Here is a 14759-nt window from a genome sequence, read left to right on the forward strand (position 1 = left end):
ACAGGGGAGAGGTAAAAGGAAGGTAGAAGGGCTACTGCTGGATGGGGGGAGCTGCTGGACAGGGGGAGAAGGGAAGGAAGACAGACGGGGAGAGAGACAGAGAAAAAAAGACAGACAAGGGGCAGGGCGAGAAACAGAAAGAAAGAAAGGCCTAAGTCTACACATCTATTCTAGCACCCGTTAATGTAATGGGCTTAAAAACTAATTTAGAAAAGAGGCAGGTTATAGCTCCTTACAGGTTTCAGGTAGAACTTTTCTCCAAGGCTTCATACCATGATGGTCTTTATCATAGAAGCAGCCACTTTCACTCCTAGGCAAAGCACAATGATCTGAAAAAAAGAAAGGGTGCTGGCCGAGGCAGCTTCAGCAAAGAGCTATACTATCAGAAATCCAGTGGCAGAGTGGGGTGCAGGCTGACTTCATACTACAAATCAATCACTCACTTTTTTAAATTAATATCTTTATTTTTATATTAAAAAAGGGCACACCAATCCTTACAGTACAGTAAATGCCAAGAATTAGATTCAGGTGCTTGATTATGAAGGAAGAGAAGTACAGCTCCAGCACCTAACTTCAGAAATCATTCATATCCACTGTAGGAGAAAACAAGCCGTGAGTTAAGAGGCGAAGCATAAAACGAACTACTACTACTATTAACCCCCCCCCCCACCCCACGGTGAGGGTAAAAAGAGCACTTTCTGGATCTCTTTCAGACATGAGCTATCAAAATGAAGGAGGTGTTTGCAATAGTAGCTCCTCCCCTTCCCAATTTCAGTGTTTGGGCCATTCCCTCATATTCCATACGAAGGGGTCTCTAAATCTTATGGAAGGAAAAGGACGGAATATGCTATTTACCTCACTAAATGAGCAATTTCCCAGTTAGTCTCTGCAGACAGTGGGCCTTCGATTTCTACACCATGCTCTGTCACAGTTGCAATCTCATACTGTGAAAAGAAGGGAAATCTTTACAGACATCAGAAAACCAAGCAAGCCCTACTTATTTCACCACCCGGTTTATGTACTCACCCTGTTGTAGGAGCGCGCATCTCTATAGTACAGAATCTTCAAACAGCGTTCCACCAGCTGCCGTGCCTCATCTTTAGTCAACATAGTCTTCTTCTCCAAGATTTCTCTCATTAATGGCTGAAATAACAGATTTTAGAACAGAAACTGAGAAGACATAAGGAAGGGTGGGGACATGAGTTAAGAAACCACTCACCCTCCTCTCTATTGGGGGAAGGAACATAATTTTGATTGATCCCTTGTGAGTAGCTGCAGAGAGAAGAAAGGCTGATAGCTGCCTGCACTAAACCAGTTTAAAACTAACATGCATGCCATAACTAGAATTAACAGCTCAGTAAATGCTAGTGCCCACCCAGTCTAGAACTTACCAAGACACAATCTTATGAATCATTTTTGAAATTACTGCCCAGCCTATGTCTTGTTTAGTGGGGCTGGGTACAAATACTTAACATACTCATTTCAAACACTGGTGGTATAGGGTTCTAGTAAGATTTGAAACTCAGATTTCAAGGACATTTCCTTCTACAAATATTCTTCAATGAAAAAGGCTGATTCTTTTTACCTGTGCTAGGAAGGTCCCAAACCCCGATGCTATAATTGGGGCTTCATAAGCAATGCCTAGCTTGTCAACATAACCCAGGAAGCTGGACAAAGAGGAAAAGAAGAGGACAGGTACAGTAATATTAAAAAAACAAAACAGTATGCAACCCAGTTAATCATATCCAAAACTGAAATAACTGCATGATTAAATGTAAAGAAACTGAATGGTACAGAAATGCTGGTACTGCCTTTCAATTGATTATCCTTGTTTCAACATTCACAGCATTTCAGTATCGCTGTGGAAGTTATTTAGCATGTGCTAGTGCAGCTTCTAATGTCCAAGACTGATCTGGCAGGAAATACTGGCAAGATGGCTCATCAAATAGCAGGAAAGTACCTCAAGAACTTACCTCTCTCCGTTATAATAGCCTCCAATGATGAAAGTGTTCCAGAGAGGATTAATCCTACACCTTCGGTTGTACATGACACGGGTCAGCCAAGAGTGAATGGCTTTGGGGCTGTAATTATGGCCATCACCAACCAACTCCTCATCAATGCTGTAGGAAAACATAAAGGTCAACAAACTACTACATAAGTTATCTCAGAAACCATGAGGTTCCAGAAAAAGATGCTGCATTTGATGATGAGCCTGTATCCAGAATAGGAGAGCCAAGTAAAGTTAATCTGGTTACGAGGAACAAGTGGAGAATGTTCTATGGAACAGAGATCAATAGTTTGCATTAATGGCTGTGGTTGGAAAATGTTGGGTGCAAATGGCATGATGGACAGGGACTATTACAGCCAAGGGAGCACTTACACCATCTGAGCTAGGGTCTGTTTCAGGTACTGAAAATCTGCATAATCTCCAGATGCACCCAGAATTGTGTTACTGTTAACTTCCATGATCCGAGAAATGTTCCGAAACCGAGCAAGAGAGCCGTAAGAGCCCAACATGTCTGCAGCTAACATCACTCCTCCATCAAACTTGACTCCAAGAACGGATGTGCCCGTCACCATGGGATTCCTGGAGAGGAGACAAAAAAAAGAGTCAACTGTTAAAACACTGTGAAACCGGTTATTTCTTTTTTTTTTTTTTTTTAATTCTTTATTCATTTTTGTATCAATTAAACTCATATAAAACTTAAAGATACACACTTGATTAACTCACATATTAGCATCAAATTTAACATTTCATTAGGAAATTAGTATTCTATAATGTTAAATATTATGTAAGAAATCTAAATTTGTATCATTCTTATTAAATATAATAATCCCTCCCTCCCAATTCAACAATACATAAAATCATCTTTATTGTGAATTCATTCAAATATTGATATATTATGTAATAATCAGAAATAAAATCCCACCCTTTTGCCCCTCTAATCAAGTTAATTGCTATTTCAAACTTCTCACGGCATCACCGCAAACTCCTTTATTTCAGGGGTTCAGGCGGGTTGAAGAGCCATCAACGGAGCGAGGAATGGCTCCTGCAGCAGCGCCATCAACTTAGCCGGCGGGATGACTCTGCAAGCCGCCTAGTGAAAGTGAAACCGCTGCCCGCCCCATCCCGTCTGGCCCCGCTACTCACAGCGTGCGCCCCCGCGCTTCACTCCCCGTCTCGGACCCGCAGCCCCCGGGGAACGAGTAAAATTGCCCGGGCGCCGGACCGCTACCCCACAGCTTCATCCCCGCTGGCTCCATGACCACACAGGAAACAACGTCCGTGGAGGGGGTAGGCGCCGGAAGTCCCTGTCGCCTACCTCCACGGAAGTGACGCTCTGCGAGATTTCGCAGGGAGCGCGCCGGCTCCTTTCCCGCGCCATGTTGTGTGCGGCCGCGTGACGGAAATGTTTTCTTCCCCGCGGCCGCGCGTGGGCGAGGTCGCGGCGGCCGGCGCCGAATCCAAGAGCTTCTGCGCATGCGCACTAGTCTCCCGCGAGCATCCCTTCGGTTTGTTTGTCAACCGCCGCGGCGGGTCGGAAGCTGTTCGTTCGTAAAGGGCGGGGAGGGATTTTGTGGGGGTGACGCGTCATTTCAGCTTCTTTATCCTTGATTAAAAAGTTTTAACCGCAATTCGGTTTGCCAACAGCACAAGTGTGAAAAATAATAATAATAATTTTATTCTTATATCCCGCCTGACCGAAAAAAGAGTTCTAGGCGGCTCACAACAAGGTGAGCTAATACATGGGATACAGATAAAATACAAATTAGAATAATGGACTTAAAAACAAATAAAGACAGAAAGCATTTATAAAGCAGAAAATACCGACACCGTTGGGGGGGGGGGAAGAAGTAATACATAGAACAGATCAAATACATCAAGTTGAATATAAGGAACTTGATTGCAAAAAGGAAACAGAATGCATTAAGATACCAGCCTAGCAAACCTATCAAAATATAATAAAAAAATGAAAAGAACGCCATAAAAAAATAGGAAAGCAAAAAGAGAAACAAAATGTAAAAATTGAATGAAATCTAAATCATCAAATCTCAAAGAAAAATAAATTGGTTTAATTCTCGCTGCAAAGGTCAACTTTTTGACATGTGAAGTACACGTTTGGGCCGCCAGGGAGCCTTTTGGTGGAAGTTGATCAGCCGAGCCAGTTGTGCTGTCAAGTCCTTATTTAGGGGCATCTTGATGTAAAGAGTACCAGGTTGTGTTAGCGATTACCACCCCCACCCCCCCAAAAAAAAAAACACCCCCAAAACGTAAAAACAACAAAGTTTACACAAGACTCCAGACAATCATTAAACAATTTTATAAACTGCAAAGTCTTCTAAAAATGTGGCATGGGAACGCATAAATAATGATCAGAAGTAATTAAGGATTTTTTTTTTACAGGCAGGGTGGTAGATGCGTGTAATAGTCTCCCGGTAGAGGTGGTGGAAATAAAACTGTCTGAATTGAAGAAGGCATGGGATAAGGCACATGGGATCTCTTAGGAAAGAAGGATATACAGTACTCCCCAGAAATTCGCGGGGGTTCCATTCCACGAACCCTCACGAATTTCAAAAAACCGTGAATACGGTTTTTAGGCAGGGGAGACAGGAGAGGGCAGCCAGAGTGCTGGCGAGTGAAGGAAATCACTCGCTGTATGCTACGACCACCTCTTCCTGTACTAAAGTCGGGTCTCACCAATCAGGAGCTGCTTTGACACACAGCTCCTGATTGGTAAGACCCGACTTTAGTACATAAAGAGGCGGTCGGAGCATACAGCGAGTGATTTCCTTCATTTGCTGGCGCTCCGGCTACCCTCTCCTGCCTCCTCTTCGCGTTCGGAAAATACCGTGAATTCGCAGGGGAGCACTGTAGTGGATCTGGGGGATGGGTGGACTGGATGGGCCATTTGGCCTTTATCATATTTCTGTTTCTACAACCATTAAAGATCTTTGACCTCACAATGCAGGTGTAAAGAGCTTTAACCTATAGGGAGAGGTGGAAATAATGAATGGAAGACTGGATGGGCCACTTGGCCTTTATTTGCCCTCATGTTTCTATTAGTCAGTTGACTTTGAAACATGTATAAGCCATTTATTCAGCACATTTGTTGCACTACATTGGTTGCCAGTGGAGCCTTGGATTAAGTTTGGATGTTTTTGCTATAAAATCTTGTCTGGACTTCTTCCCAATTATCTCGTGGACTAATTTGCATTTGCTACCAATATACATGACGCTCACATGTCAATTTTATCATTCCATCTGTGAGAAGATACAAATTCAAAAGGTATCACCATTACTTTCTGTCCTACCAGTGTCCTGGGACAAAGATTTAAACCTCTTAATTAGGACTTCAACCACTTACTTGGATTTTAGGAGGCATCTGAAAACTTATTTGTTTACCAAATATTTAGGTAATTCAAGTTAATTCCTCGTCCAATTTCTTTTGTAAACCACATAGAACCATCAGTTGATGTGAAATATAGAAACATGATGGCAGATAAAGGCCAAATGGCCCATCCAATCTACATATCCACAGTAACCATTATCTCTTCCTCTCCCTATTGGCTAAGGCTCTTTACACCTACATTGTGATGCCATAGAACTTTATGGTTATAGAAACACAGTAACACAATGGCAGATAAAGGCCAAATGGCCCATCCAGTCTGCCTATCCGCAGTAAACATTATCTCTTCCTTTCTCTAAGATAGGTGTCAAAATCAGGCTCGTGAGCCAAATTTAGCCCACAGGGTAATTAGATTTGGCCCTCTTTCCTTCCCTCCCAGTCTTACCTTCAAACAGCCTGCAGAAGATCGCTGATGCTGTAGTGATCTAAAACAGGCTGCCATCGACCACCTTAGCACGATTCCTCTGCTGCAATTCCATACGTCAGAAGAGAGGCAGAACCATGGCAGAGGGAAAGTACTGCAGAGGTCGACGGCAGCCTGCTTAAGATCACTACAGCACCAGTGATCCTCTGCAGGCTGTTTGAAGGTGAGACCGCCCTAGAAAGAAGATGCAGGCCTGCGGGGGCGGGCCCTGGTGTAGAAGCCAGCAAGCAAAAGGGAACATAAGATTAGGGGTAAGTGGAAGGGTGGGAGCTTGTATACTGCTTTTTCTGTGTGGGGTGCTAAACTCAATGGAAATTACCTCTCCCTGGACACAGTCAAGGAGTCTGTCAATATTGGGGGTCCTCAAGCACCCACAGAGCAGCGAGTGCCAAGGTGACAGCTGACAAGGTTTCCAGAGAGAGGATGAGAAGCCTGCTATATGGATTGAAAACTTGGATGTTAAAGGTCTTGGCTAAGGTAGGCTAACCTCTTATACTGAATATATGTGGACTTTGTTCTGGTGTCTGGCTGTGCCCAGATCATAACATTTAAATAAAGCCTGTTTGCCTTTGGAATTGAGAGACTACTTTTCCTTCTCTAAGCCTGTGAATTAAGAGGGCTCAGGTTTATGAAGTAATAAAGAATTTTATTGTGCCTTTCATGTCTGCCAGTCTGTGTTTGGCGCAGGTTTCACCCTAAAAATCCACTCGGGCAATTAGTCACAATCCAAGAAAAGGTACCAAGTCTTTATAGCTGCTTCATCTAGAAACGAGCCCTAAAAGCTGACTACTTTGACCTAAAAATATTGTAACCAATTATAATTTTATTCATGGACAGTGGAATGCTGTCCTGTTTGGGGGGGGGGGGGGCAGGAGCTCCACCCTGGCCCCAGCGGAATCCTGTAGCACCTCTCAAAAACTTCCAAATCACCCAGCCACCTCCTCGGTGCTGTAATTTTAAATCTTTGGGCAGTCGCTGCGCAGCGTCAAGGAGCAGGGCTGCCCCCAGAAGTAGAATGAAGAATTCCAGGGCAGGCCTTCTCATTGATGCTGGGAAGTGGCTGCCCAAAGATTTAAAGTAGAACGCCAAGAAGTGGATGCTTGGGCTGGCCGGCACTGATTTTTAGGGAGGCCATGGCCCCTGTGGCCTCCTCTGTTCTGACACCTATGATTTTATGGTCCGGTGGGGTAGAAGCTACTGTTTACACAGAAATGACAGGTTTTGGGGCAAAATGGAAGGTACTAGTGACCTGGATTGGCCACCGTGAGAATGGGCTACAGGGCTTAATGGACCTTTGGTCTGACCCAAAGGCTTACTTTTGCTATGGGAGAGCAGCGACACACAGGATCAGTCTAAGGACTTCAACAAGTGTAACTTCATTCCCCTGCTTGTCTCTGGAGAAAGCATGGGACAAACACAGGATGTCTAACAGAGAGAAAGGGATAATAGAGATTAGTAGCTGATATGGTCTTTTCTGACCCTCCTATGAGATGTGCTCCCTAAGGATGAGACGTTATCATTGAGGACTCCTAAGAACAGGAGGTTCTCCCTAATAGGAATTATTGACTGGTTTAACAATACATGTGGTGGGTGGAGTAGAAGGGTGGGCATGAGAAAACCAGAGACCCTCAGTTTTCTTGACATTGAGAGAGAGTTTATACTCAGCTCTGCAGGAAGCATTAAAGAAGACCTTATGCTCCAGATCATGCATCATTAGCAGCTTATGCCATTGAATCGAAAGGCAGAGGCGGGATATAAATAAACATTTATGTTATGTATGTTATGTTATTGTGTAAAGGTAAACACTGAGGTCCAGCGACTGAATGAGAGTTGCGAGAAGGGCAATGAAAATATTAAACAGAGTAGGGAAATGATAGAGCCTGATGGACCTCACAAGACAGAGGAGAGAGTTTGGTCTATACAAAGCTGGATCTAGAACTATTTATTTGTCGATGCTTTCTTTTAGACATACCTTTGGCCCTAAGCTATTAATTTTAGCTTTGATATGCTATTAATTTTTACCCATGATTTCTAAGTTTGATTTTTATGCAAAGTTATGTTATCATTTTTTTAACTATGAATTTTTAAGGTTTGCTTGTATGTCTATTTTACTATGCTCTTAAAATTATCTACTATAATAAAACCCTAAGCGCGCATGCGCACTGTTACCTGCGTGTTCCGTTTTCCGTGAGCTGTAAGTCTACGGCATGTAAGAGTGCGCATTAGTGCTAAGGGTTCTGTTTTCTGTGCTGTTGTTCGGTCTGGCCTGCTCGCCTTGCCATAGTGTATTTTTAAGTTGAAAGATGCGGCGGTGGCTCCTCTCATGATCCCCGCCTGCGTCGGACTTCCGATGCAGGTGGGGATCATGAGAGGAGCCACCGCCGCGTCTTTCAACTAAAAAATACACTACGGCAAGGCAGGCAGGGAGCAGGCCAGACCGAAGCTTCAAAAATCCCAAGGCTTTACAAAGGTGAGCAAATCCACTGCCCTACAGAGGGCTCCGTTTTGAAGCTGTGGCTCTCATTGAACTGCCAGTTGGCCAGCTCCCTTGCTGGAGTTATTTTTCAGTTTACAGGTGCCGCCGCGGCTCCTCTCATGAGCCGCACCTGTGTCAGAGAAGACTTCCGATGCAGGCGGGGATCGTTAGAGGAGCCGCGGCGGCACCTTTAAACTTAAAAATAACTCCGGCAAAGGAGCCGGCCAGACCGTGGGAAGAGTAGGGGGGATGGAGAAATCCTGCTGCTACACAGGGAAATGGAGGGGGGAGGGAATGCTGCGGCTGCTGCACAGGGAAGTGGGGGGGGAAGGAATAAAATGCCACTGAACAGGGAAATGGAGGGGGAGGGAATGCTGCGGCTGCTGCACAGGGAAGTCGGGGTATGGAAAAAAAATGCTGCTGCACAGGGAAATGGAGGGGGAGGGAATGCTGCGGCTGCTGCACAGGGAAGTGGGGGGGGAAGGAATAAAATGCCACTGAACAGGGAAATGGAGGGGGAGGGAATGCTGCGGCTGCTGCACAGGGAAGTGGGGGGAAGGAAAAAAATGCTGCTGAATAGGGAAATAGAGGGGGGAAGGAAAAAATGCTGCTGAACAGGGAAATGGAGGGGAAGGGAATGCTGCGGTTGCTGCACAGGGAAGTGGGGGGATGGAATAAAATGCTGCTGCACAGGGAAATGGAGGGAGAGGGAATGCTGCTTCAGTTTTTGCACAGGGAAGTGGGGGGAGGGAAAAAATGCTGCTACACAGGGAAATGGAGGGGGAGGGAATGCTGCTTCAGCTTCTGCACAGGGAAGTGGGGGGGAGAGACAGAAAGAAAAGAAGAAAGACACAGGGGCAGGGAGAGACAGACAGACAAAGGGGGCCAGGGAGTGAGACAGACAGAAAGAAAGACAGCGGGGAGGGAGAGAGACAAAGAAAAAGACAGAGATAGGGAGAGAGACAGAAAGAAATACATATATTCTAGCACCCGTTAATGTAACAGGCTTAAAGACTAGTGTATGTATATTCTGTGGGAGAGAGACAGAAAGAAATACATATATTCTAGCACCCGTTAATGTAACAGGCTTAAAGACTAGTGTATGTATATTCTGTTAACCGTTTAGTTGTAGATGGTATAGAAATTTTTAAAATAAATAAAATATTTCAAATGAGCGTTTGGAAAACTAGGAGAAAAACCAGTTGGGTGCCAGCCCTCTAATACTGGAGTCCCTCAAGGGGGCTAGCAATAGATTATAATTAGCTAGATGGAAGGCAGAGCCGGAGTTCAGCTGGATCAGATGATATCATTGATCATAGAGATCAATGCGGTTTTGGTGCTGTGAGCTTCATACAAACTGATTGAAAGGAGTTGTTAAGAGTTCCAGAAAATGAGCAACTGAGAGAAGGCAGTCTTTAGGAAAGGCCTGTTAGCAATAGGATGGAAATGTGAAGATTAAATTGGATCTGGTTCAGGGTCTTTTAGAGAAGGCTTCCAAAATGCAGGAACCAATCCCTCACTGCGTCAAGCTTGTCTTTATAAGCTTCATGATCAGTCTATTTTTGGCCACTATAAACTTAGCCAGCCAAGTTGATATTCAGCGTTCACTGTCCAATTTTATGGCGACAAAAGATAGACCAGCAATTTAAGTGGCCTGATTCAGCCACTAAACTTAGCCGGATAGTGTTTTAAATTTCGCAGATAGCCAATAAGTCATGCAACATAGCTGGCTAGCCACTAAAGGCCATATTCTATAAATGATGCCTTAACTTAAGCATTGGAGGATGCCCTACTGGTGCCTAAGTGCCAAATGCCATTTAAAAGAGGTTTTAAAAAAATTCAAGGCGCCTATGGGCACCTGCATCATACCTAAGGAGATGGTTTAGAAACATAGAGTATGACGGCAGAAAAGGGCCGTCGGCCCAACAAGTCTGCCCATTCGAATAACCCACCCCCCTAAGCACTTCTTCGAAGTGAACCCACATGTTTATCCCATTTATTCTTAAAATCGAGCACGTTGTTGGCCTCTACTACCTGAAGTGGAAGATCATTCCATCGATCAACCACCCTTTCGGTGAAGAAATACTTCCTAGTCACCATGAAATCTCCCACCCCTGATTTTAGCGGATGCATGGTTAACACTTGAAGTGGCATTAGGCACCATAAAGTGCCCCAAATAGGCATGATTCATGTGAAAGGTAGCCACTAGAAATGTAGGCCTTGAAAACCCAGGCCTACATTTCCGACGCCTACCTTTCCTGAAGGCAAAAGTCTAAAATAAGCGCCGTCGTGCGATTGACATCAATCGGTTGTTGTTTTTAAGGCAGTCACCGCTGGGCCTAAGTGACCATCTTGTTCCAAATGTTAACGTTTAGCTGGCTTAATGCGCAACTAAGCAGCCAGGAGCCGTTTCGGTTAAGCAGTGCTGAATACCAGGCAAACAGTTTCAGAAGCCAAGCAGGGGCACCATCCTGAGAGGAGGCTGAAGGATCGACAAACCTAACCATTTCAACAAATACCCCTTGATGACAAAGGGACAAAGATAGAGAAAACACAACTATTCCCCAAGCCCATGGGATCCAGATGGGAATTAGGGAAAGGAGAAAGGGGCAAGGGAGAAAAGCCTCAAAAAGCTTGCAAGTAGCACAGCCCTGTGCATACATGCATCTGGTATGCTCACCCATGTAAGTACACATGGATCTGGCATGCTCACCCATGTTACACATGCATCTGGTATGCTCACCTGTTTTAGTATACATGCACCTGGCATGCTCACCCATGTTACACACATTTATCTGGTGTGCTCACCTGTATTAGTATACATGCATCTGGCATGCTCACCCATGTTACACACATGCATCTGGTGTTCTCACCCATGATAGTATACATGCATCTGACATGATCTCTCATATTACACACATGCCTCTGGCATGCTCTCTGTTAGTACACATACATGCATCCCCATGTTAGTATACATTCTGGGAAGCTCACCCATATTAGTACACATGTATCTGGTGTGCTCACCCGTGTTACATACATTCGGCATGCTCACCTGTGTCAGTACACATGCATCTGGCATGCTCACCCATGTTAGTACACAAGGATATGGCGTGCTCACCCATGTTACACACATGCATCTGGTGTGCTCACCTGTGTTAGTATACATGCATCTGGTGTGCTCACCCATGTTACACACATGCATCTGGTGTGCTCACCCATGTTAGTGTACATGCATCTGGCATGCTTCCTGTGTTAGTAGTAAACATACATCTGGCACACTCACCCATGTTACATGCATCCGTCATGATCACCTATGTTACACACATGTATCTAAGTAAAAACGCCGCCGCCATATTTGTGGAGAAGTGGTCACAAGTCTTGGCGGTAAATTTGAAAGGTAAGCGAGATAATAGGGCACTCTAGTAAAGTTAATATCTGGTGGTGTTTTATTAAGATGGTAATTGGCTTTTGTTGTATCCTAGGGGTAAAACCTTGATAAAGCTATCCAGCGAAACATGTTGGTGTGAAATTCCCCGTAGCCAAAGACCACAAGACCAAGCTAAGTAGTGCTTAATATTTTAAGCTTTGAGTCTATATAAAACTGTTTAAGAAAAAACAAAAAATTAATCACAAAAGCAAAAAGAGGTTAGAAAATATAAAAGGATCCAATGAGGAGCTTCCACATAAAGCTTAGAGCAATGAACGAGTTTGAGCTCTGAGTGGTGGCCTGAGGTTCCAAAAAACTGTATGGTAACAGGTGTTTATTATCTCAGATTGTTAAGATCACTGTCGAGTTTAAACAGTACACACATGTATCCGGCATGTTCACCCGCGTCAGTACACCTGCATCTGGCATGCTCACCCATGTTACACACAAGCATCTGCCATCCTCAACCATGTTAATGTACAGTTTTTCCACAACCTGTTTGTGTGCTTGTTGCACGTTATGCTTTCATTAAGAAGTCCTGTACTAGTATGCTGAGCTTCTAACAAACTTCTTACATTGGCCCCTCAGGATGCTTTGTAATGCCAAGGAATGTAGCCAAGAGTGTATATATCAGCTAAGCATCCAGCTAGAAAGAGCTCCAGAGGAAGTTGGAAGGGTTGGCAAAGCTGCCTCAGCAGCTCCACAGAAACAGTTTCCTTGCATGATCCCAGATACTGTTTACATAATTGAGATATTTCAGTTGAAAACAGTTTGTGTCAACCTTCTTGCAAATAAAGGAGGACCACAAAACTATTTGAGCTTTTCTAAATGCAGATGAGTGGGAGTCTTGGGCAAAGGAAGGGAAAGAGAGGTTTTACATAAAATACTAAAGGTTGTCAGGATGGCCAATTTGGTCCCAAACATTCTCTTTAGGTCCAAATAGAGGTCAAGGATTAAGCTGACAGTAGGTTTCATCCCCAACTTGTTTGTTAATCCAAATGGGTCAACAGAACAAGCACGACTCCACTCTCCTTAGAGAAGAAATCCAGCAGGACTGATTCTCCTCCCCCCCCCCCCCGCACACACACTGCCCCACTGTAGACAGGATTTTCAACATTAGCCGAATTCTACACCTCTGGCTAAGGGCGGGGAAAAGCAGGAAATGTGGCTGCAGCATTTCTGTCAAGTTCACCAACCTTCCATGGCCAGGCTGTGAGCAAAACGTGGAAAAGTTATTAGGAGCTTTTCCACAGTATATTAAAAATCTGTGGATGAGATTGAAGATCTGTTACACTGCACTTCAAAAGCACAAATGATGTACAATATTAATTTCTGTGAGATATGTAAGGTATGAGGGGCGTTCAATAAATTATCTACCTCAGTAGAAAGAAAAGAGGTTTCAAAAAATGTTTGTTTTATTTTTCCTAATAAGCTCCATACACTTTATCCACTTTTCCTTTCATGACTTTAACCCCTTTGAAAAGAATTCTTCTGTTTGACCTTCAAACCAGGCATCACAGCTTCCTTGACATCTTTGTCACTTGAAAACTGCTGTCCACAGAGAGATTTATTCAAAACTCGGAACAAGAAATAATCCGAGGGAGCCAGGTCAGGACTGTAGGGTGGATGGTTCAGCTACTGAAACCCACATTCTCGGATGGCAGCCTCTGATTTTGACTGGTGCATTGTCGTGAAGAAGAAACATGACTGCTGTGAGTTTTTCTCATCTTTTCTCCTTGACTTTCGCAAAGCAATCGTTGTGTTGGCATAACTCTCCCTGGTTATGGTTGTTTTGTGTGGCATGAACTCCAGAAACAAAGTCCTTCATCATTCCAGAAGACAGTTGCTATGACTTTGCTTGCAGATTTTTCTGTATTGAACTTTTTTGGGCTGGGGGATGACTGGTGCTTCCACTGCATTGACTCCATTTTGGACTCAGGATCTCTGTGATAGACCCAAGTCTTATCTCAAGTCACCAAACGATGAAAAAAATTCACTTGATCTTCATGGAGCATCTCCAAGTTCTCCTGACAGCACTGAAGCCTCGTGGCCTTCTGACATAGCATCAGCATTCTTGGAACCCATCTTGCACTAACTTTGGACATGCCCAACTTTTCATGAATTATTTTCCAAACTGTACCTGCCGAGATACCCATTTCTTCAGCTAGTTGGAACATCTTAATTCATCTGTCTAACAAAATTAAATCCTCGACTTTCTGGAACATGTCTGTGGAAGGGTCATTTCAATGGACTCTTTACCTCACTTAAACTGCTTGCTTCAAATTGTTACTTTGTAGGATGATGGGGCAGACTCACCATAAACTGCAGTCATGTATTCATGGATCGCCTTTGGCTGTTCCCCTTTTGTGAGAAATTTTGTCACTGAACAGTGCTCCAAATCTAGCAGTTTCTTGCTTGATTCGCATGAGGACTCTCCTGACAGCCCGTCTCTTGGAATGTTAGGCTCACACTGAGCCACAACTGTGCATGAGTAAGGTAACCTTGAGACAAGTCACTACATGCACAGACTTGTTTCAATACGCTTGCTACTTTCTTTCATACTCAAGTAGATAATTTTTTGAACACCCCTCATATATGACCCTCTTTTAAATAGAGCTGCCGGATGCTCCCACCCCCTCCCCTGGTAGGAGCTGAGATTCTGGGAACATAGTGCTGGTATTTGCCAGTGTATGGAGGGATAACTGGCCTGGACTGGGGGGTGAGTGAGGCCTGGCCTGAGTGGGTCAGTGCCTGGTGTATGAGTTGGTGGGAAACTGCATATGGGAGGGAGATGCTGCTAAGTCCTACACTCACCAGCTCCCTGCAGACCTCTGAAATCCACCCCACCCCCTCAATTCATCCCTGTTGCTCTGATATCCCAGTCATAAGAGCATGAGTCAGACCAGTGGTCCATCTAGCCCAGTTTCCCAACTAGCAGCAACATTCCAGAGCTGAGACTGTGATGTCATAAAGCCTAAGAGCCAGCCTCATCAGTGATGTCACAATGGCTCAATTGTCCTACAC

The 14759-nt window shown here is 44.3% G+C and overlaps 2 protein-coding genes across 2 annotated transcripts in view; one reads left to right on the forward strand and one right to left on the reverse strand.

Annotated features, from left to right (window-relative positions):
* Positions 1–443: 443 nt before the first annotated feature.
* On the reverse strand, positions 444–3323 carry PSMB4 (proteasome 20S subunit beta 4). The gene is made up of 7 exons (XM_033925485.1): positions 3152–3323; positions 2381–2587; positions 1974–2120; positions 1586–1667; positions 1027–1143; positions 856–944; positions 444–593 (listed from the first exon to the last, which is right to left on the reverse strand). Exons 1-7 carry the CDS (start codon positions 3262–3264, stop codon positions 581–583), a joined length of 768 nt encoding a protein of 255 aa, XP_033781376.1. The 5' UTR covers positions 3265–3323; the 3' UTR covers positions 444–580.
* Positions 3324–6207: 2884 nt separating this feature from the next.
* Positions 6208–14759, forward strand: part of LOC117350831 (methanethiol oxidase-like) — a 41195-nt gene continuing 32643 nt past the window's right edge. Inside the window, exon 1 of the mRNA XM_033925484.1 lies at positions 6208–6309. The gene's annotated coding sequence lies outside the window, so the exon portion shown is untranslated. The remainder of the gene's footprint in view (positions 6310–14759) is intronic.

This window comes from Geotrypetes seraphini, chromosome 16, assembly GCF_902459505.1.
Source record: "Geotrypetes seraphini chromosome 16, aGeoSer1.1, whole genome shotgun sequence".
Lineage (NCBI taxonomy): Eukaryota > Metazoa > Chordata > Amphibia > Gymnophiona > Dermophiidae > Geotrypetes > Geotrypetes seraphini.

What these genes read in the sequence shown, in the direction of transcription:
- PSMB4 (XM_033925485.1), bottom strand. Translation starts at nt 3,264, where the DNA reads ATGGAGCCAGCGGGGATGAAGCTGTGGGGTAGCGGTCCGGCGCCCGGG. An exon ending in TTGGGACCTTCCTAGCACAG is followed by an intron (nt 1,144 to 1,585) that starts GTAAAAAGAATC and finishes CTGTTATTTCAG; the next exon opens with CCATTAATGAGAGAAATCTT. An exon ending in ATGCGCGCTCCTACAACAGG is followed by an intron (nt 945 to 1,026) that starts GTGAGTACATAA and finishes TTCTTTTCACAG; the next exon opens with TATGAGATTGCAACTGTGAC.